This window comes from Syngnathus acus, chromosome 1 (assembly GCF_901709675.1).
Source record: "Syngnathus acus chromosome 1, fSynAcu1.2, whole genome shotgun sequence".
NCBI lineage: Eukaryota > Metazoa > Chordata > Actinopteri > Syngnathiformes > Syngnathidae > Syngnathus > Syngnathus acus.
In genome coordinates, this window is record NC_051087.1 from 9,344,264 (window position 1) to 9,367,889 (window position 23,626).

The 23,626-nt window shown below is 43.0% G+C and overlaps 2 protein-coding genes across 2 annotated transcripts; both read left to right on the forward strand.

Annotated features, from left to right (window-relative positions):
• Nucleotides 1–2,303: 2,303 nt before the first annotated feature.
• tekt4 (tektin 4) lies at nt 2,304–5,741 on the forward strand. The gene is made up of 7 exons (XM_037261871.1): nt 2,304–2,834; nt 3,150–3,220; nt 3,614–3,757; nt 3,833–3,919; nt 4,009–4,144; nt 4,346–4,500; nt 4,576–5,741. The coding sequence occupies exons 1-7, from the start codon at nt 2,304–2,306 to the stop codon at nt 4,787–4,789; spliced, it is 1,338 nt and encodes a 445-aa protein (XP_037117766.1). The 3' UTR covers nt 4,790–5,741.
• Nucleotides 5,742–6,944: 1,203 nt separating this feature from the next.
• Nucleotides 6,945–23,557, forward strand: LOC119128942 (lysyl oxidase homolog 4). Its single transcript, XM_037261846.1, has 15 exons — nt 6,945–7,057; nt 7,755–8,023; nt 8,099–8,661; nt 9,065–9,276; nt 13,546–13,584; nt 13,656–13,863; nt 14,141–14,321; nt 17,372–17,526; nt 17,602–17,769; nt 18,204–18,366; nt 18,450–18,693; nt 19,504–19,619; nt 19,752–19,888; nt 22,170–22,281; nt 22,762–23,557. The coding sequence occupies exons 2-15, from the start codon at nt 7,756–7,758 to the stop codon at nt 22,830–22,832; spliced, it is 2,637 nt and encodes an 878-aa protein (XP_037117741.1). The 5' UTR covers nt 6,945–7,057; nt 7,755; the 3' UTR covers nt 22,833–23,557.
• The last annotated feature ends 69 nt before the right edge of the window (nt 23,558–23,626 follow it).

A 23,626-nucleotide genomic window follows, 5' to 3' on the forward strand; every position in this document is an offset into this window, starting at 1 on the left:
ACTGGCCATACTGATAAATGTAGCAAATGTATCCAGTTTTATGTATATCATTTTAAAAAATCGACGTCATAACTTTCTGTTACAGGTGATAACTAAGAGTATAGGATTTTTCAGGACTTTGGGTGACTTCTTAAATAGATCCGCCTCAGTAACATCTTCACATTCAGAACTAAAACACTAGCAATCTGTAGTAAACTGACCATCGTTAAAGGCTCATGTTATGTTCACAAGTCAGATGTTGCAGACATGCACCAGAAAGCAAAGTATTTATGAAGTATTGAAGTATTATTATACTATTACCTTCACATATGAAAAAAAAATCTTGATGCAACCAAGTTGATGGTCTCACCAATGGGAAATGTGAGTTTTGCAACAATTTGACTCTCACTTTTCACACTTTCTCCTCGTCTTTTTGTTTAAAGAGTCATACAGGCCTTGTCAAAAGTTATGTTTCTAAAAACACATTTAATACTAAATATGTTATATTAATTACATACAATTCTCGGGGGGGGGGCAGTTGTGAAGTCTAGGGTAGTACGGTTTTCCAATCATCAAGTAAATGTGACAAGGTGTGGAGACAAGTGAAAGGAAGCAACCAAGAATAGACATAAAGCAGTGTGAAGGTTGGAGGAAGGCCCTGGAGCCTTGGAAGGATTATCTATAAATATCAGTACGCCTTGCACCACTACTTGGCTTCACGTTTGGGGATATATTAGTCTTAGCTTGTTGTTTAAGAAAACTTAAAAGGACTCATGTCTTGTGTGTTGCTCACATGTCAGCAGCAGAAAGCCAAGCACCAGCTGGCCTGCGACCACCCTTGGCAATTTCCCTTGGCAACAGGCACAGTTCCCCTTGCCATACTCACTAATTCGGGACACACTTATCCCTCTGCTATTGCTAACCTTTGGGTGGGTGAGGTATGGAAACAGTTTGACTTGCGGTATGCAAGAAGCACAGCTGTGTGGTCAGATGGAGTCCAGGGAATGGCTGAGCTCAGGGAAAATATCAGTGCATGCGCAGCAAACGCGGCCATGCTCGTTCACGATGCACCGGCCAGGGCATGGTGGGGTCAGTAGTTTTAAAAGGTGGCGGAATATTTTAGCCTCTTGCTATGGCTGGATTCCATCGAGTACCCCGAGAAGCACAGCATGACAGATGCACACAATTAAATTCATGTCAACATCCACTGAATGATTTATTGCTGTTAATGTACACAGGCCACAATACTATTTACAGGCTATCGCAAGTGTGTGAAAGTCGTTGGAATGGGCCAGTGTAATGGTTTTTGCTGGGGGCTGGATAACTCACAATTAATGACTGTATAAAATTGATTTTTGAAGGGAAAAAAAAACAGTCTAGACAACCGATGCGGGAAGTAGGGTCAATTTGTCTAAAAACAACACATTTTTCTGTACAAAATAACCCAACGATTCTATTGTTTTTTAACAAAACCCGAAGTTGGGTCAAACTGATCGAACTTCCTGGGTCGGTCCAATTTTTAAACAAACAGTTTTAAGGCTGTATACTATGTTAAGTCAATAAACCTCATTCATCGCGTAGTATAACACTGCTGCAATATATTTCACCATTGACCAATATTATTGGCAGATATAGAGGGCCCCAATATCCACTTTTGCTTGGGGCCCATGCGTGGGTTCCGCATCTTAAAAAAGTTCAGGCTCCCGGATAAACATGTCCAATGCTGTGTTTGTATGGCAACGGCGCCCTCTAGCGGCCGAATTGGGTATCTTGACAAAAACGGTTCACATTGCTTACATGACGAGTTCAAATCGTGGTCCGACGTGCTTCAAAGGTTTCTATCTGAGATTAGATTAATCGACCATATACAGAAGGGCTCTGTTACAGAGCGTCGTGGGGGAAGGTAGAAAAGGTCGTCAGAAAATTGGGGCATATCCACAAAATAGATAGCTCCACACGTTTTTGTTTTTTATACATTGTGTCCGACTTGAAGACTGATCCGCTATTTTGGGATTCCTCCAGCGCAAAGCAAATGATGACTGAACCACAAGTTATGGATTCCTCCAGCGCAAAGCAAATAATGTGCAGGTCAGAAAATGTCTAAGAGATAAAGGGACATCTTACACTACACACTTGAATAATTTAGAGTGCTGCACACATTTTGTTTATTGGCTACACTTTGCTCAAATGACCACAGTTGCTTCTTGTATCCAGGCAACCCGTAAACAAACGCCGCATATGCTGCACTTCCTTGTCACCTTTGTGTAACTAAGTGTTCACTGCTGCTTTTATTCCATTTGAATTGTTTTAGTCGTTGTCGGGAAATGAGAGGGGAAGTGTTAGTGTCAAAGTCACACTATGATGGCGGAGCGGTGTCTCAGGGGCTCCTGCAGGAGCAAGGGGCCCCTTTGGAGCCGCCCTCGGGCGTAGCTACCGCGGGCTTAGCTTCCGCGGGCTTCCGCTCCGCTAAATACACCCCGGCCGAGTGGTTCGCCGGCTACCAGAGCCTCCTCCAGCAGGCCGGTGGTGACCACAACGACGCCCAGACCATTCAGAAAGAGTCCAGGGTCCTGCGAAAGGAGACCGAGGCCACCACAGTCTGCACCCAGACCAAAGGGACCCGCCTGCTCGGAGAGAGGTTGCAGGACATCCACCGCTGGAAGTCTGAGCTGCAGGAGCACATCGGACGGCTACTGTCCGACACGACGGCCCTGCAGGGGCTCAAGTTGAGGCTGGAGAAGGCGCTGGACGCCACCGAGACTCCCTACGCCATCGCCATCGACAACGTGACTTGCAGGAGCCGACGACTGGGATCAGACCTCGTCCGGGACTGTGTGGAGGAGGAGCTGTACAAGGTACATTGAACAATCTTTCTATTAACCCATTGAGCCAAGGAAAAACGACATCACTGAAGCAGACTCCCTGACGTCACACGCCACTCCGGCAGGCTCCGCCTCTCAAAGGCTACACGGACATTTTATGCTTTTGTTATTTTGGGCGTGTGCTCAAATGTGTTTACAAAGTAGTTAAACCGTGAGAAGTGTGCAGTTTTCAAACCAGTGCCGTGTGTGCCATCATTAAAAATAATGTAAGCAACATTGATCAATACTATACTGATTCTGACATGGCAGTACGCATGGTTTATACGTCACATTTGTGTGTTCAAATAGGAAGTGGACTTGATCAGGAATGTACAGACTCTTCTGCAGAGAACCATTGACCAGGTTGCTACTCAGATCAAGTAAGTATCACGTTCTTGACACCGTTACTGTATAGTCGTCAGACAGACCCACCATAAGGAAATACTACCAAAGGATTGTCAGACAAGTTTATTTTTGCCTAGTTTTATTTTTTTAACATTAATTTTGAAAACTGGCTGGTGACCAGTCCAGGGGTGTACCCCACCTCTTCCCCGAATGTGTGCTAGGATCGGCTCCAGCAGTGCCCCTAACGAGGACAAGCACAATAGATAGTGGATGTAACACTCTGTATTCAATATAAAGTACATAACAAGGTAACATTGATCGTTTGATGGTTCCCCCTTGAATGACATGATAGCTTTCAAATATAGTTGAGCTTCATTATTTAAAAAGAAAAATCTGAAGAATCTCATTCTGATGTCGTTGTGTATCAGGTTGAACAGAGATACCAAGCAGGCGTTGGAGTTTGATTGGTCGGATAAGTACGAGGCCTACGCCTTGGACCTCCAATGTGGAAGATTCAATGACAAGAGTACAGACACGCAGCACCATGCCATTTCAGCCGCTATGATGGCGCAGTGAGGAATACAGGACATAGAATAAATGATCAACTGGAAGTGAGCATAGCCGTTAATGTTCTTTTGGTCTTACAGGATGTCTAACGTCCCTTCGTGGATTAACTTCACCCAAGACAACCTCCACAGCGCCTTCCGAGAGGAAAAGGCTTCTAAGGATCTCAGGCTAGAGCATTGTTTGAAATTGACTTTTCGAGTCACAACAGACAGCATCACTGGGGCACTAACTGTTGTGTGTATGTGTTGTGCATCAGTGAGTTGGTACAGAAGGTGCTACTGGACACCACTAAGGACCTGAGAGTCCAATGCTCCAATGTGGACCAAGCCTTCCTCCAGCGCTGTGGAGAACAGATGGATGCCAAGATCCAGCTGGAGACGCAGTTCAAGCAGGTCAACACACACACATTGACAAGAACACACTCAGACATTTTAGCATTTTTGGGCAAGCTGGGCCAGGAAGGCTTCTCTTGGTGACACTAGTCATATATTGATGTCCTGGTTTGGTGATAATTAGGTCAATTAGGTCCAAAGGTACCAAATGCACAACTCGCGACTGTTTTGTTATTGTGTTTGTTGCGTGTGTGTGTGCAGACCCTGGTGCAGATTGGATTCCAGGAGAGGAATATAGTGGCTTTGCAGAAAGCCATTGATGACAAAGATGCCCCACAGAGAGTGGTTGAGTCCAGGCTGTACCGCCGCTATCACAGAACCAACATGGAGCTCTGCAGGGATGAACCCCAAATCAGGTACACACACACACACACACACATGTACACACAAATTGTATGCCGTCTCACTTCCGGTTACCTGCCCGAGTACAGCTTGGAAAGAGAGGTGAGGGAGATTGACACAACCCTGGCATCTCTAAAGAAGCAGCTGAGTGATGCTCGCAGCTCACTAGCCCACCTGGAGGAGACCCGCATGGCACTCGAGAAGGACATTATGTGTAAATCCAACTCGCTTTTCATAGAAAGAGAGAAATGCATGACTCAACGCAAATTGTATCCGACAATCTCCACTCTTTCTGGGTACTGAATGTATGTTTGCTTAGATTTGACTCCGAAAGAGAGGAGAGGATTATATTGCATGGAGTGGGTTTATTCTCCAATTGCAGTGTGAGCAACCATAACCACATAACCACACGGCCTGAAGCGTCATGATAGAATTCACTCATCCTAAGATCATTTCAAGGAGCATGATTTGTGTCATGTCTCGTGTTTTATTTCCACCCAGAACTACATTTGCTCACATAACCAAATATTCTCAATAGTGTCCAAGTGTGCGCTCTGGGGTGGTCATTTATATGATTTAAAATGTTGTTTGATGTTCCCTGAACCACTCATCACTCTCCAAGGGATGTTGCAATGTCTGTGAGGTTCAGGGAAGGAATAAAATGCTCATTCAGAATATTCAGACTGTCTGAAGACCTCACTTTTCAAGATACTAAATCTTAGACTTTTTTTTCCAACCCCATTCCTCCCTGGAATGACAGGAGCTCTTTACAGTATCTCATCTACTTTTAAATGTTCATGTACAGCAGTGATTCCCAACCAGAAGGGTTACTCGAGCACATTGCAGGGGGTATATGCAAAACATTTTATTTCCCAAATTATTCTCAGTCGTTCCATAAGCCCGTAAAATGGTGTTTGCACACATCCTGTTTTTTTTATTATATAATTACACTACATATTTTTAATTAAATATTTTCAAGGCAACATTTGTTTGCGTTAAAAAGAAAATAATACCAAAATATTACATGTACAAATGAAGGTGACTAAAATTTCATATCATTAGTTGTGTTTTCTGCTTTTGATGAAGCATTAACCCTTTATGTATGTAATCCGAGTATAACAAAAGGGCTCGGGGATACACAAGACAAAAAGACTGTTGGGAACCACTGATGTACACGATGAATAAAATGGATAGAATTTTCCATGAAATGTCATTGAAATTGCTGATTAAACAAGATAAGTGTTTACTTGCATAATTCTTTGGCAATCTGGTTGATTTTATTTTAAGTGTTTCAACCGCATGATAATCTCTGGTGTCATCTGCTGGATTTTTATCTCTGGCTGCTTTCTTTGTGTTGGCTAAACTGAGCCGTGTTTAAAAGTGAAGCCTATTTGCTGTTGGATTAAAGCAACAATTTGAGACTGCTTTTTAGAGGCAATTATTGACTACATTATTGATTACACTAGAGGGAGCGCTTGAGCCTCATTTTCCTAAACCGCCTCACACGGGAATTCATCCCAATTGCGGGTTCACTGAAGAGTGTAGAGAAGTGTCCAAAGGATGCATTCAAATTGAAAAATGTTAGATTTAATTTGCATATTTACTGGGAAATTCAAAGTAAAACAAGACATTCCCTTAGGTTCGTCTGAGATTCAATACATTCATTCTGTCATCAGAATTTTTCAGTTGACACGTCAGACAGACTCATGTGTTACGTGACCTTTTGCTGCAGTGTTGTGTAATTGTAACTACATTGAACTTAGATGTTATTAACTTAGCCCTGCATACAAATATCCAAAGAACATTTGGACACGGCATGTCTACAAAAGCATCACTATTTTACAAGATTTGGTGAAGTTGTCACCTCATGGCTCAATGAGAGACCAAACTGTATTTGAAGGGTTTACATCAGTTGAGGGTGTGCCACGACGAAAGAACTTATAAATCTTAACTTCATGCCAAAGGGTGGAATTGGCTTTGGTGAGAACATCTTACCATGCCTCCACCACCAATGCATGACTGGTGTGTCTCTGTCTTTGTGTTTTCGTCATTGTGTGTGATAAATAACCGGGTAGTAAAGCAGCATTTAACTTGTCACCTGAGTGATTTAGTCTGATTGAGGATTTGAAAGCAGCCCATATAAGAGTACTTGAGAAATGTTATAAAACATGGACTTGTGTAAGTTGACAAACTCACGTGTACTCAGACCATGTGACCATTCCGAAAAAGTGGGAGGAACCTTATGCTTCCTGTGGTCAACTGCAATAATATACATACAATATGGAATAAGATTTAAGAAGCATTAATGGTAATATAACATACATCACATGTGCACATACAGAAAACATTTGATTGTTCAGATATTTTGGTGGAATATATGAGAATAAGTTTAATGAGCAAAATGGGAGGGAGATATAAAAAAAGGCCATTTGAGGGAGTGACAAAAAAGGGAAAAGAGGGAGGGAAATGTGGGGAATAGAGAGACAGAAGGAGCAAAAGTCATTGCTTTTTTCATCCATTGCTCCCTCGCTCCTTTGCCCCCAGCGACTCCAGGCTGAAAACAACAGATAGGTGAGTGCCTCTCCATCCATCTCTCTTCTTGATTTAATTGTTGTTTCTCTTCATCTATCAGCTCTTAAATATATTTTTCCTTAATTAATATTTCCTCATTGCAGCAACAAGGGCTTGATTCTTCTTTTAGCTCTTTAGCAACCCAGAAACAAACATTTTGAATTATGCTTCTGTAAAGTCCTAATGCAACATTGTCTATCTGTGAGCATATTAGAAGGATGATTCATAATTGCTTCTTAAGAAAATGTCTCCTACAGATGCATACCTGCTGTTGACAACCTTTTTACAGTGGTGTTTGTTTGCTTTTGTGTCTGCTGGCGGAATGCATGCAGCCAAACTTTGGGGTTTGTGGAAAGCCAACATTTTCTTTGGCTAGATAGAGGGGCTACTTTTAGCCATGTTTGCCCCCAATTTGTTTAGACTGTTTTTGAACCATTTCTCAAACTTCTCACTTTGCCTAGATCACTTTGAGAATCAATAAACATTCTAAATAAACTCACCTATAAAACTCTGAATGCCACATTAGGGAAAGAGGAGTCATTTCTAATTATATGCTCTGTCAAAGGAAGGAATGTCAATCAGGCTTTGTAGGATTGAAAGGAATTTTGTGGTGTCTTTTTTTCTGAAGCAGCTCCTTTGCATTCTACAAGTCTTCACCTAAAGCGACGCTGCTTCTGTTTCATAACCACCACTCTAGGATGCTGTTCCTCAGCTCCCTATCCACTGTCTTCCTGCTGCTGCTTCTGTACCCCTCTGAGCTGCCTGCACAAGAGGTGAAAGTGCGGCTTGCGGGTACAGGCCGCCGCGATGCCAACGAAGGGCGCTTGGAAGTGTTCTTCAATGGCGCCTGGGGAACTGTATGTGACGACCAGGTGGATCTGAACCTGGCCAATGTGGTGTGCAGACAGCTGGGCTTTCAAAGCAGTTTGACTTGGGCACACAGTAGCAAGTTTGGTCAAGGACAAGGTAAGTTCTCCCCAGTGTTGAGTACTTTTTCCATTCACTTGGTGTGTAAAATTCTCTCCGCGCTCTGTCGTCCAGGTAAAATCTGGTTGGATAATGTGAACTGCAGAGGCCACGAGCGTTCAATTGCAGAATGCAACTCCAATGGTTGGGGAGTCCATGACTGCACCCATGCTGAGGACCTGGGGATCATTTGTACCCCAGGAAGAAGCCACGGTGGAGCCTCTTCCTCCTCCACACATGAGCCAAGACAACCTAGACAGAGAACTCCACAGCAGCCAGCTACGCCACCAGTCTCATCTTCCTTCAATCGAGGCCACGAAATCGCCCTCAACCGCAACCTGCCGTCTTCACGCCGCAACAGGATCTCACCACAGGAGAACGGCCACGAGATACAGATCCCACGAAGATATAGAGGGCCAACAAATTCGCAGCCAGCAGCCAGCACCACTGAAAGGCGGGAGGAGGAGACACCAAGGAGAGGACCACCTGCGCCAAGACGCCAGCCCGACAGACAGTCCAATAGGCAGACGTATTCCCCGCCCCAGCCCGAGAGGCAACAGCCGGACAATGGGAACCATATCGAACCTGACCCTGTTTATCCCGACGTGGGACTGGAGTCGGATACCCAGTACATCCAGGTAAAACATACCCTATATACATAGTCTCTTCAAAAATGTTACATTTTGGGTACCATGGCCTATCAGTGGCATGATGGTCGTATTTCAGGGCATATTAAATTTCATTAATTCTACCCATTACTGTAGATTGTTCTAGAGGGACAGAAATGGATTACTCCTGTAAATCTATTTCAGACAGTCTAGAATCCGGCAACTGTTTGAGCACACAGTAGTTCACTTAAAGCTTATGTAGACCCCAATACACACGTCTCTCATTACAGGCAAGTGAGAAATCATCACGTGTTTAACTTCTTTCAACAGCATTGTCTCATTTTAGTTCTCCAAGATTCCAATCCCTTTCTGATTAAAAACCTTTACTGAAGATGGAAAAAAAAAAACTAACTCAAGCTTTTTACGTTTTCAGAGCGGTGAGAGTGTTCAGCTGGCCGAAGCCCGTCTACGGCCTGTGCTGTCCGGCAGCCGCGGCGGTCTGGTGACCGAGGGAGTGCTGGAAGTGAAGCACGCCGGGAAATGGCGTCATGTGTGTAGTAACGGCTGGGACCTTAGCAGTAGCCGCGTCGTCTGCGGCATGTTGGGATTCCCTTCTGCCGAGACCTTTGATCAAAATGCCTACAGGTGAGTGAGACGGGTGTGTGTGTGTGTGTGTGTGTGTGTGTGTGTGTGTGTGTGTGTGTGTGTGTGTGTGTGTGTGTGTGTGTGTGTGTGTGTGTGTGTGTGTGTGTGTGTGTGTGTGTGTGTGTGTGTGCGTGCGTGCGTGCGTGTGTGTGTGTGTGTGAGCAGGCACGTGCACAGACACAGACACACACACCGACACAGGCTATGAAAGGGATGGAAAAGTGTGGTCGTAGACACTTCCTTTTGCGGACGAGCCTGAATCGCTTTCCATCCGTCTCCGGGATGGTAACCACAACTGCTACCGTTAGTACGACCACACTTGGCATTACTCGTCCCCTGTGGCATTAGCTAAAGCCAAGTGTCCACCAAGACTGTCTGGCCCAATAGCTGACTAGGCCTCAATGCAGGCCTTGATAAGAATCCAGGGGAGTCTGTTATTAATGTCTGATGTTGACTGTTTCAAAGTGTTATGCCCTACAAGAAAAAGTCTGTCATTAAAATGTTATTTGTCGTGTTTTAAAACGTTACTTATAATTAACAGAAAAGTTGCAGTGGTCTACAAACTACATAAAAAACTTGAGACGCATTTAGCTTGTATTGACAAAAAGGAAACAAAAAGCTCTTATTTGCAAATGTCTGCCCCGTATGCAAATTCGGTCCTCGCGAACGCAACTTTTCTAAGATCAGCCCTTTTGCTTCCCTCACACAAACTCCAAGACACAAATACAAAAACATCACCTTGCCCTTCATAGAAAAGCATCTTACAAGACTTTACATAAACATGCACACAAATACACGTGCCAGCCAGTGTGCACATGCAAACAGTCCTCCATGTGGCTGCCCACAGAGGTCTTTTTCGAGCCTGGCTAGAAGCACAACTAGACTGACCGCCTCTTTGCACAGTGCCATCTGTCGCCAATAATTACCCCTTGTCCTTGAACTGCTCAGCAGCTTGCCAATAGGACACACGCTGGAGTCTTGTCTAGCACCAAAGGCAATAACTACCGATGATCATCTCACTCTTTAATTAACATAAGCGGCATAGGAAATGGATGGACGGATCTCATGAAATGATTCATCATGATGACAAGGTATCACACAATGTTGAATTTTACAAAGGATCTGCTTCATTCATCCAATTTCACAATAAGTCAATATTTAAAAATTGAACATAAATGTGATGATGAATTTGAAATATACGTTGCATACAGTAGTCAATCCTTCAGTTCTATTGTTATCATTTGTTAGCTGTCTGATTGAGCTGCTAAATACCCCTCAAGGCGCTTTTCAAGGAGAACCTTGTTGCAAGGTGTCAGGCCGCCCGGGAAGAAAGTGCTAAAGTAAGACTTTCTTGAAAAGCTAACTTTGTTTTGGAGCAAATAACTCAAAATGAGTCTTGTGATGACTTCTGGTCAAGTTGGTCAAGTTATTTGAGATCAATATTTGCTTGAGGTTTCAAACTTTGATGTGTTTCACCAATACAGTGACAATGATCCCTCTGACACTCCGAATTTTGAGGGCTTGTGACTCACTAACTTATGCGTTGTATTTGACTTTGAACGCTTGGAAGTTACAGTTTTTCTCGTTTCGTGGTGGATTTGGTCTTAATTTGATAACCCGCCAACCATGCGATTCTCACAAATAAAAATGGGGAGCCACTCAATTCCCCAACTTCTCCTTTTGGCTTCTCCATCTTGTATTCTCTCTTTGATGTGAATTATGTGAAGTTTAACGTTCCGTAAAAAGGGCGTGATTAAGAAGCCCTTTGTGAGTTTGCTCTGTCTCTGGTGCATGTGCACATGGAGTCAGTCAGACCTGCCACCACTTGACTCTGCCAATTGTTCCTTTCAGGCAGCTTCATGCTAGCACAACATAATAACAGGTTATTTTTTTCTCTTCTAACACTGAGTTGCTCTTTCCAATCTTGCTTTTGGAATTGTGTGGTCGGGCTTGCATAAAGGAATACTGCAGCCAGCTTTCTTCAAGTTAAGAACTAAAAAACACTGTTGATGATGTTGTTTACCTCCTTCACTTCAAATCTCCTACTTGACAAAGATGACCACGCGGAATATATCTAGACTTGAACCCAAAATAGTGTGACTTTTCTGAGGTTGGGCAAATCCTATTAAAAGTTCAGAGAGAGTCTTACATCACCAGCCTCTTGTTTCCAGGCACACAGTCATGACACTTTGTAACCATGTCGCTTTGAGCTTTAAAGGCTTTTTAAAGAGGCGGCGACGTAGGGAAAGCTGATATGTACGTGCATATTTCCACGTCTGGTGTGTGTGAACCAACATGCTACTGCTCGAGTCGACCGCACGGCAGACACTGCCAAGCACAGCAGGCAATTATACGGGTGACTCTCACCTCCTCCTCCCCACTAACCTCAGCCTTCAGAACCCCGTGAACTAACACCCCCATTGCCTCAATTGTTCCTCAACTATCAGGTTATGAAACTTCTTCAGCAGCAGCAAGGATAGGCTGATGCCACAAAAAAATAGTCCTTGCTGTGAACAGTACTGTCCAAAAGTCTTGGACCACCGCTTACTGTGTTGTCCGAATAAATGAACATTTCTGACGAGTAATTTTGTGCATTTTAGATATTGATATAGTTAGCACCAAAAATACAAAAGCAATTTGTAGAGTTGTGCTTTATGGATCAAGCGGGGTACCCTTGAGTGGGAGTCTTGCTACAGGAGTTTATTTTCACTGTTTGAGTTATAACGGTATGTCTGGAAACCCTCAGACACCCAAAATATAATGACAATACATTAGTTGTTAATTATCCGCCAATAAATAATGCGCAAACATCCATCAATCCATTTTTGAAAACCCCGAATTAGTGACCTGATGTCAAGGATGTGCATGACTGAGAACTGAAAAGCAATGCTGCACTGAAAAACGGGACTTTAATTACAAAACACGCAAAAATTAGTCATATAAGGCACTTGGAATAAAAAACAAAGTAAATCAAAGTCCAACACACAAAACACAAAATAAATCTAAATAGGGAATAGACTCAGATGGGCTCAGGGAACTAAATACAAACAAGCTGATGAACACCAAGGAACCAGACTTGACACAAAAAGTAAACAAAACCAAACTCAAAACATGAAAATGGGACACATGGAAAAACATGACAAAATTAAAACCTATTAAATCCACAAAAACAGGTCACGACACCTGGAGCCTATCCTAGCTGACTTTAGGTGAGACATGGGGTACAACCTGGACTGGTTTCCAGCCAGTCAATCACGGGGCACTGAAAAGACAAAACACTCACATTCACTCCTGTGGACCGTTTAGTCTTCAATTATCATGCAAAATTTTGTAATGGTGAGGAATCCATACATGCAAAGGGATAACCCAACACAAATTTAAACCCATGCTAATGCACAAAGCAATTATTTTTTTTCCTATTTTGCTCTGACAGTCCATTACATATGCTCATTATAGCTCTGCAAAAACATGTATCAAGGTGCCAAAGCCATCATAGCATCACAAGAGTTTGTCTGCATCGGAATTCCTGATTTAGTAACAGTCCCGATCCATCTCCCACTTTAGTTTGCCCAATATTTACATTTGCATCACTGGTCTGGTGGTGCAGGTAACCAACTTGTTCTCTGAAGTATACACTTGTGTCTGTTCTGACTCACTGAATTCACAAAGGGTGTCCGTGAAGGCTGCACCTGCTTGTGGTTGCGTTAGTTGATGCAAGTGGTTTGGTGTGAGTGTGCGTGACAAAATGACACTCTCCAGGCCTTCTCTGGCTCAGGAAACTTTTTATATCTCTAGTGTTCCCTTTTTCCACACATTTTTAGCTGAATGTGCATGTTGGCGTACACAAATGTTAGACCTAATTTTCCCCAATATAAGTTCAAATAAATGAATACAAGGTGTGGATATGTACAGCATAAGAACATGTACAATGTTTTCTGACTTAAAGATTGATGTAGCCTATTCATATCTGCACATTTTTAAATCCCACAGATGTCCCAGACATCCCTCTATAAAGATAAATACCATGTATGACCAAACCAAAAATGCATGACAGGAAACATTTGGAGGAGAAATTTCAGTTCATCCACAAATACAGATGAGTCCAAAAGTATGTTTGTATTTTAAGAACCAAACAAGGATGATTGAGAGTAGTCATGTGAAATCCAGGAAGTAGCTCAGACTCTGTGCGTGTTTGATTCTGTCTACTAGATATCACATTGAGCAGTTTAAGAGCTTTCAAAGTTTAATTTCAATGCTGTTGTCTTTCAGGAAACTGTGGGACTCCAAACTCGCAGATCCATCATCCAGGTAAAGCATGTTCTCAAACAAAACGCAGCATTCACGCATACCTGCACTTTACATCCAACATTCCTTCTCAGACTGAGGACACAGATCACCAAGAAGGCCTACTGGGTGGAGAGAGTGCAGTGTCAGGGAGGGGAGGTCACCTTGTCCCAGTGCCAGGCCCAGCTGGCTGTCCGCAGGAGAGACGGACCATGCGCGGGGGGCATGCACGCTGTCATCCGTTGTGTACCTGGAGCACAGTTTGCACGTAACGGCCGAAGACATTCAACACACACTATGTCGGTCAGTGCGGGGTGCCTAATCACCTTCTCATCTTTAATATGTGAATAGTTCATTACATTTGAAAAGTATAACAACCTAGTAGAAGTGATCCTCTGAGTAAAAATATTTGTTGCCTTCAGTTTAACTTTGGGTAAAACCACATAGGTTTGAGAAGGAAAATGCAAACAAAAATAAATGTACTGAAGAATGAAGATGGAAAACTCAACATTCTAAAATAAAAAACATTCAAATAGGTTTTAAAAGAGCAAATGTTGACTCGTTCTCCTTTTCCTACCAGACCAATGTGCGTCTCAAGGCGGGGCCTCGCCTTGGGGAGGGTCGTGTGGAGGTTCTGCAAGAGGGCAAGTGGGGCACCGTGGCAGACCACCTGTGGGACATCACCGCCGCAAGCGTTGTCTGCAGAGAGCTGGGCTTTGGAACAGCCAAGGAGGCCCTGACCAAGGCTCAACTAGGAGAGGGTGAGACCAGACAGACAATTGTACACTGTCACACTTAAGTGTGGAAGCACCTTATTACAAAACGCAGATCTTCTGCTTTCCACATCAAGTTCCGTTCTTGCAGGATTACAATGAATTTGAAGTCCATCCATCCCATCTGATTCCAATAATCCTTTTCACTTGCGTTCACACCTATATGGGCAAATGAGGCTTTGCTAAACCCAGCTGTCACGGATTGGAATGGAGCAGAGTGACCGAATGCAGCTTGATATATTGAAGGAAAGGGAAGTGGGCCAACACAGACACAGGCGAGATAGAGACTCACGGCCAGCAGACAAACAGAAGTCCACTCGGACACAAATCAGATCCTTACCGTGAGCTTCCAAACAAGACCGGGGGGAAACTGGACGAGAAGGACAGGAACACAAGGAAGGAGACAACAGTAGACACCCCGGTCTTGTGCGGAGGCTCACGGTCAGAATTTGATCTGTGTCCAAGTGGACTTCTGTCTGTTTGCTGGCCGTGAGTCTCTAGCCCGTCTGAGTCTCTGTTGCCCACCTTCCAACTCCCTTTTCCCCTCAATAAACCCTGGTCTAAGCTGAATTTGGTCGCCCTGGCTTCCATCATTCCTGACAGAAGACCCCGACCAGGAGAAACACACGGCCAGGGCTTAAATACATAAGGTAACAAGAAGAAGCAGGTGACAGACATGACGGTGATGAAGGGGTGTGGCTGAGGGAAATTGACGGCCGAGCGTGCTCTGGCACGGGCGTGACACCAGCATGCACATTTTAGTACTGTGGGAGGAAAGAACTGAGCAAAGCCAAGATTTAAGAATATTCCTCCTTTGATGCCACAGTGCTAATCGGTGTGCTGAGTGACTTTAAAACCATGAAAGTCAGTCAAGTTTCTTGAGTTATTTGTAAATATCCTTGAATACATCAAAGCACTTCTGTATATAAAGCATGGGATTAAATTAATGCTAACTATCATTGCATCGTGAATACCACTGGCACACATGCTCTGCTGTTGACACTGTATTTGCCCATAATTTTAAAGTGGTTAGGGCGTGAGAGTTAGGCCATATTATTTTCATTCATTAATTTCAAGAAAAGATTTAAGCAATCCCAAAATACGTTGTTTTTCTACTAATTACAGTTCATTACTTTTATTATGACAGTTGACTAAAGTCCCATGAGAACAAGGTCAGACTAAACACTCTAAGGGCCCTATTTTTGTGCCAGGCACAAGTCTAGCGCAAAGCGCAGTATAAATGTGCACATGGGTGGAGTTTTTTTTCTTATGGTATTTTGCTAGACTTTGCGCCAGTAGGATTAGGTGTAACGGGGCAATTGCGCGCTGTTGTGGGATGAAAGTAGACTTTTCAGCCCAGCCAACGCTTGCAGCATCACTCATTTGCAGCACATTCACAGCTGTCATAGCGCACGCCCAATCGTGTCCGACATTGCGAAAACAGAAAATCACCCAACTTCGGGATCGAACCCGATCCGCTAGCTTCAGAGCGCAGAGCACCAACCACTGGGCTAAAAGTTCCAATGACCGATTGAAACACTTTGACGTCCATCACACAAATTTGTCTGCACCATCTCAAATACACCGAAATCGCATTAGACCACCTGCGCTACAAAATAGACCTCCTTTCAGCCAGTCTAAAATTAATTCTACTTTAGCATTCTGCTGATATAAGCCATTTCTTCTGCTACTTTCTGTTACCAAACAGACGGATGTGTCAAGGGCAAGGCAACTCCATGCGCCGAAACACCCAAATGGGTGCAACACGGCCTCAAATACACTAGAATAGACTTGCGCTGGCACAAAAATAAAGTTACACCCATTTTTACGCTGAACGCACCGGCCCCAGTCTGCCAAAATAATAATCCCAAAATTGTAGACGCAAGCAGAGAAATGAACTCTGACGCAAAAGCTAATGGTCGACTGCATCTACCCATGACCAGGAGCTCACAATGGCCTACATTTTGTAGATTCTGCTTCCGTTGTGTCCCTGGAAACACTACCATGCAGTTTTCTAACAAAAACGATCAAATCGGGTTGTTTTTTTTTTTAACTGACTTTCACAAGCTGGGTTACTGTCCACTTTTCTCGCCCTACTTCTTCTGCAATTAAATTCATTTCCTGCCATTATCTTTCTGCCCAAATGAGAACATACAGCGGCATGACCCACAAGGGTGGCTGCATTTCCTTCTCTCCACTTGCCTTAATGAAGTCATTCATGGAAACCTTTTAGGGTTCTTAAAGTAGGTGCCGTCCGTGCTTGTGGTATGTCAAAATAATGATGATGGTAAATGTCACAGCAGAGCATTGCGGGTTGAAATGGTTCTAGTTCAGGCAAATTTAGCCGTGTTGCACAAACACTGGGGAGTGGTCTGGGTCTTGCTGGAGTTCTGGGAGGACTCCTGGGTGGTGCAGTTTGAGAAGTGACCTGATTCAATGTTGGTGACATCATTGGCTATTTGAGAGAAAAAATATAGAGCTTAATAAAACTTTGGCCTCGTACACCTTCGCAGACTTCAGCAAGTTCTGAGATTTTTGGCTGTGGTGAGCAGAATGGAGTGTGCAGTAATAAAAGGACAAAAGGCGCTCTCTCTCGCTCCCTCGCTCTCAAAGGGCTCGTTGCATGAGCCACATCACAGGACTGAGCATGACTCACAATACTCATCTGTAGAATTAGACTATTTTTGACTTTATTCCCCGGTGGATGACTGCCATTTTGTTGTATACAAGCCGCCGTTATCGTTTGTTGCTCAGACTGAGCAAATAGATTCTTATAACGTGATCAAATGAAAGGTGGTCTAACTATTTGTATAGGTCTGGCTCAATGTTATTTTCAGGAGGATCTAAATTGATTTATAGTGTTTTGAAAAGCAGCTCTTCATATGTACACTGCTTGAAAAGTAAGGGGCAGCAGTCACACATTCAAATGTAGTAAGTTATGTGCCATAAACTAACCAGCGGTTTTGCACATTTCCGGGATACATTTAGTAGAATTCCTGTTTTTTGTTTCATAAAAGTCTGTAATTTTGCCATCCTAGGTTCCGGTCCCATCCACATGAACAGTGTCCAGTGCACAGGCAGAGAGAGGTCCCTAACAGAATGTCAATCCAAACCGGTTCCCCTGTACACCGTCAAGCACAACCAGGATGCGGCGGTCCGCTGCAATGTCCCCAACACTGGCACGCAGGCCACTGTAAGAAATTTGTCCACAAGTTCCACACGGTAATTTATGACAGCGTGAAAATCACACAAAACAATTTGTCATCAGGTGAGACTTGCTGGAGGCAGAGACAAAGGCGAAGGTCGCGTGGAGGTGTTGATAGAGGTCGGAGGCGTGAAGCGCTGGGGCTCCATCTGCAGCGAGAACTGGGGCATCAACGAGGCCATGGTGGTGTGCCGACAGCTCGGCTTGGGTTTCGCCTCCAGAGCACACCAGGTGATCAGCGACATCAATATGCATCATATTGTCTTTGGCCTCCTCCTCCTTTTCTTGGTGTTTTTCCTTTGTACTCCCACATTTGCCTTGCCTCTGGGCTGCTGTTTGTGTGCCTGTGCTGTGTTATTATCGAGGCCTGAGGTAATTATAGGCTTCTCCAAAGTCCACTTCAGGCGCTCTGAAAATAAAAGAGGCAAAGTAAGGCAAAGAGAAATCGGCAAAAAATTCTCAGGAAAAACAAGCTGAAAATAAGCATGTGCATGGAAAGGGCAGAGCAGTTATGTTGGGACGTTTAAAAGGCCGATTTAAATTGTGAAAGAGTATAAAACGTGATAATATGTACTGACAGATTCTGTTAAAAAAGAGGGCTTGAAGTATTAAAGGAGACAACGCTATCAACTGTGCAAAAACATTCGCCTCCAATGTGTGTCCAGGAGACTTGGTACTGGCCGGGATCCAGTGATGCCAGAGATGTGGTTCTAAGTGGAAGTCACTGTGTGGGCTCTGAGCTGTCCATCCAGCAGTGTCGCAAAAACACACACGTTTACTGTCCCAGAGGTGGAGATGGCAGAGCTGCTGGAGTTACCTGTGTGGAGAGTGAGCAAAAAAAAAAAAAGATGTTTGGGGGGGTAGATATTTGTGTGCAATAACTTGTAACTCCCCCTCGTCTACCCTGACAGCTGCTCCTGACCTGGTTGTGGATGCCCAGCTGCTCCAGGAGTCATCTTACTTGGAGGACAGGCCTCTTCACCTGCTCACCTGTGCCAATGAGGAGAATTGCCTCTCCTCTTCTGCTGCCAGGATGAACTGGCCTTACGGACACCGTCGTCTGCTGAGGTTCTCCACCCGTATCTTGAACAATGGCCGTGCTGATTTCCAACCTCGGGCTTCCAGGGAGAATTGGATTTGGCATCAGTGTCACAGGTATGCTGATATCATCATGTAACCCATATTGGTCATATTTTCACATACCTACTGTTGCTGACTGTTGTTCTGTGTTTGAATAGTATCACTTGATCAAGTACATACTAAAAAAAAATGCACATATCATCCCTGTTGATATCATATGGGATCGATATTGGTATCAACAATCAGAATTATATCAGAGCCCTCCTCATTGATTACTTGTTTGTTAATAGTGCTAAAACTGACAGGGCAGCTTGATTTCTTTACTCAGCTGCTGAGGTTTTATCTTCTAAAACAAAAGAGGCATCCAGAGCTCAGAGTTTCTTCCAGCCTCAATCACTACCTCCCCAACCAGCCAGCACATTGGTTTTTGGTTTCCCATTTTTGCTTGTGCTTCTTGCGGGAATGGTTCTATAACGAGAGACAGAGCGACAGAAAACAAATAAACAACCCGCAGTGTGACGCCCGTGTAACTGCATAACAGAGTTTATCCTTACTCTACTATTTAGAATTTGAAACTCCAAAGCCCAAATCAAATTGAATGTTGAGAAACAATGTTTTGGTTCAGATAAAAGAATAACATAACAAAGGAGTTAATTGTGTACCGCAACACAAATTATCATTATGAAAGCGCAGTTTTTGTATCTTTTATAGAAAAAAAATTACAGTTCAGGACCATGAGGAAAAGCATGACATTCACCCATCCTGATCAAATTGTATTTCATTGAGTCCGTTCAAGAACGTTCTAGTAAATTACAGAATTCTGTCAGCATTCCCACTATTATAGCTGTCTTCATGAATAAAATGTGGCCCTCTTCCATTTCTTAGGCACTACCACAGCATTGAGGTGTTTACTCACTACGATCTTCTGACCCTCAATGGAACCAGAGTGGCTGAGGGGCACAAAGCCAGCTTCTGTCTGGAGGACACCTACTGCCCTGATGGTCAGACAATCAAATTCAAATTACAAAGCAAAATACATTTTGTCAATCATTTCAAAAGACATCACATCAAAATTATCCAACCATGTTGCCTGTAGAGGGCATCCACGTGATATTATTTATTTTGACTCCCAGGTCTCTACAAGCGGTATTCCTGCTACAACATGGGACAACAAGGCATCTCAATTGGCTGCTGGGATACTTATCGCCATGACATTGATTGCCAGTGGATTGACATCACAGACGTACGACCTGGTGAATATGTCTTCCAGGTAAATGTTTTATGAAAAAATATCCTCCAGGAACATGTCACTTTATTCTTTTAAGTTTCAATGTAAGCAGGACTTTTAGTTTGGACTTCTGTGTTGGCCAACTAGATCGAGTTTGCAGATTTTTTTTAAGAGATCTGATTTATTTTTTCTTTGCAATATACCTACTTACTGAGTAAAATCTAAACATAATGCACACACTGTTGTTGGCCACAGCTCGCAACCAGACACTCACGCTTGCTGATGTTACACGCAAGTTGACCAGGCCCAGCCTTTTAAAGGCACACACGTGTACACAGACATCTTTTTGTGTTCCAGTATGTTTGAAATGTACATTTAAAGTGTGCCTTATGGTCAAACATGTTCAGAGTGTATGAAGCAAGGTTATCATAGCTGATAAAAATAACAAAATAGGTTATTATAGCTAATAGAAATAACAAAATAACTACAACAAATATTTAAAACAAACAAAATAAAATGAAAAAAAAGAAAAACTCAACAGAACTATAGTGAATTTATCCAGTCATAAGTGGTGCACTCCAACTTCACTGCAAACTTCAAGTATAAACCTTATAGAATAGATGGGTGAAAGCCCAGCCATGTGGCAAATACACCCAAAATGAATGCCAACTTTCATGCAAGTGTGCGGAAAAAGGGGAAACGCAGAAGTTTAAATCTGCAAGCCCATGTGGGATAAAAGCGATAACCAACTATAATTGTAGTAAAGTGGCTCTTGGCTAAGCATTCAGCCATTCAGGTATGCCATACGCATGTTGTGTCAGGGTGTGGGTGTGTGTATTTAAGGCGAGTACATTTAATGTGGCTTTATATAGAAAGTAGACCTGCTATTAGCGAGAGAGTGCAGCTTCTTGGCCAGTGGACAAACTCTCAGAGGTTCACATAATTTTTTTATGTTCAAGTTGGTTGGTCTTGTCTGTTCCTAAACATCCAATCTACTGTGGCGGCCCACTCATCTGTTCTCCCGCTCTGTCATTTGTTCTATTTTTGACTGCAAGCTAAGTGGCACCACATAGATGATGCTTATGGGTTCTAATTAGTTCCCAAGCGTTTGCATTATCAGAGATGCTTTCATCAGACATGTGCACGTCCTTCTGCATGGCACACATGGGGCAACAAGGCGACAGCTGGACATCAAACCACGTAGGGACGTAAGAGTAGAGATTTGTGACTACGTGTCCCGGCAGCTGTCCATACATTTCATAAGGAGTGAGAGCAGGCGGGAGGGAGATTGCAGATGCTTGCTCAGGTTTCTTCCACCAGCTGGGTGTGGCTTTTACCAGCAATGGCAGACAATTTTAGGACCTTTTGTTGTTTGACGCAATGAGTCACGTTGGCGCGGCTTGATGGTCAATTACCATCCAATCTCTGCTGTCTATATAGTAGAGCTAGTGACAGCCTTGACTGATGTCTAAAATAGGATCTTTTTACATTCATATTAAAAAAAAATTGTGCTATGAAAGCAAAAAGTGTGCTAAAATCCTTGGATGACTAATTTTGTCATTTTGTCTGAAGAATACAAATAAGTAGGTTATGTTTAAGTAGGTTATGTATGTTGGTTATATCATCAACCTCAGGATATTAAAAGTGGGTTTTCATATGACAGTGTGTGGTCAAATTATCTGTTTGATGTGTGCATAGGGAACACATTAATTTACAATATGCTTTGCTCATATAGCAGCAGGCAGCACAGACAGGGTGGAAAACGTCGAGTCGTGGCAACCAAGCATGGCTACAGTCTAATGACAGGCTGCAACTTCAATCTAAACCAAAACTGTCATCTGCATCCCTCGGCTGTTTTTGTTTCCTGCACATAGATAACAGTGGAAAATGATGTCATCCATCTCTTTAACCCCCAATTTGAGCTATTTAGAAAAAGAGAGAACAATAATCCCGCGGCTCCTCAGAGGCCGCCCCTGTGGATAGCTGCCTGTTTCCTGACTGTCAAAAGTTTTTTTTTTCTTCTGTTACATTATTAAAAAGATCCTTGAGGCACTTTAGGGCCCCAATGCTGCAGGGGGGAAAAGCTGCATCAGCTTTATAGGGCTGGAGTAGGAATATAATTATAGCAAATCAAGTGGAATCAAGCCATTGCCCAAAGGCTGAGATTAAAGGACACACCCATTGTATGTCTACAAATATTCTTGGATGTATTCGTATGGGAATTCAGTTGTAGGTCTTTGAAAAATATGCATCACAATCACCAGACTTATTTGCACATATGTTGACTTGCATTTGTGTAATCAAACGTGTCCCTTCTTTCCAGGTGGAGGTCAACCCGTCTTTGGATATGGCTGAATCTGATTTCAAGAATAATGTGATCCGCTGTCGGTGCAAATATGATGGAGCACGCGCTTACATGTTCGGATGCCACGCAGGTAAGGTTTGAAGACAAGATGAGATGGTATACCCGAGGGGCATAGGTGGGGGTATGAGATGGGTTGATGAAATATCATGAGATGAGAATTTTGATGGGATGAGGCATTATGCCATAGGAGGACCTGACATTGAGAATGAGATGAGATAAAGGATTAAATGAGATAAGGGATCAATTGAGATGAGATTGAGGATAAAATTGGATGCGATTGGGAATGAGATGATGTGACTGAGAATCAGAGGAGATGAGATGTGATTAAATGAAATTGGGGATGAGAAGAGATTGAGGATGAGAGGAGATTGTAATGGATCTGAGATTGGGGATGATATGAGATTGGGAATGAGCTGTGGTTGAGGATGAGATGATATAAAAGGAGATGAGATGTGAGATGAGAAAAGAGTGAGGATACAATTGAGACGCTATGCCAAACCGTAATTTTCTCTCATGTGAGTCTCTCATGTTTTTTCTTGTATTTCTTCAGGTGACGCTTACAGTGCTGATGTCGAGGACTTGTTTGACCACCAGCGTGAGATCACCAACAACTTCCTGTGAATGGATGATGACACCAATATAGGGACAGAAGAACCATTCAACTCCTCAGTACACCTCAACACAACAAGACAAAGAGGTTGAGAGACAAGAAAACATGAGAGGGCGAGGGGGATTTGGAAAGGAAATCATGAGAGGCAGTTCAAGTCAAGATGATTAAAGGAGAAATGTTGAAAAGTACAAAAAAAGGAAAGCGCGCATCGGACCAAACTTTGACTAATTTTCATTTTCCAACCAATTAAAACAATTGAATCCCAAAGACTAAAACATGACAACTACATACAGACACGAAGGCCCCACATTGACACAGGTGATATCTGTCTGCTTACATTCACTTTCCAATCGCAAATGCATTTTTTACAGTTACACCTGTGCTTTTTAATTTTGAATGAGAATCAACATTTTTAACTCCATGGTGCTATTTTGCCCTATTTGAATAAATATTGTAATGTATTGCACATGTATTGTCATGTACAGTTTTATATTACCTCTCTGAAACAATGTTAGGTCTCTAATTTATGCAGATTTTATTGTACTTTTGAGTTGGCATTGTCCGTACGTGGCTGTGTTTTGTATTGTTAATTTTATTCTGAGAGATCATTTACTTGTTTGTTCACCTGTTTAACAGTGGTAACATCAGATGAGACCTGGAGGCACCGCAGTAGTGCGCCATAATCATTACTTAAATGGTAGAGCAAGAATAAACATCAGAATGACAAACATGCTTATTTAAGGAATGGTTATTTTTCCTGCAGATTTTGCACAATAAAGATAAAGGATAATGTTAGGATTTAACT

Bases quoted from the DNA above. Each gene is read 5' to 3' on its own strand.
- LOC119128942 (XM_037261846.1), top strand. From the start codon at position 7,756: ATGCTGTTCCTCAGCTCCCTATCCACTGTCTTCCTGCTGCTGCTTCTG. The intron at 13,864-14,140 runs GTCAGTGCGGGG...TTTTCCTACCAG, and splicing joins ATTCAACACACACTATGTCG to ACCAATGTGCGTCTCAAGGC. The intron at 19,889-22,169 runs GTAAATGTTTTA...CCTTCTTTCCAG, and splicing joins CTGGTGAATATGTCTTCCAG to GTGGAGGTCAACCCGTCTTT.
- tekt4 (XM_037261871.1), top strand. From the start codon at position 2,304: ATGAGAGGGGAAGTGTTAGTGTCAAAGTCACACTATGATGGCGGAGCG. The intron at 3,758-3,832 runs GTGAGGAATACA...TTGGTCTTACAG, and splicing joins TCAGCCGCTATGATGGCGCA to GATGTCTAACGTCCCTTCGT. The intron at 4,501-4,575 runs GTACACACACAC...GCCCGAGTACAG, and splicing joins AGGGATGAACCCCAAATCAG to CTTGGAAAGAGAGGTGAGGG.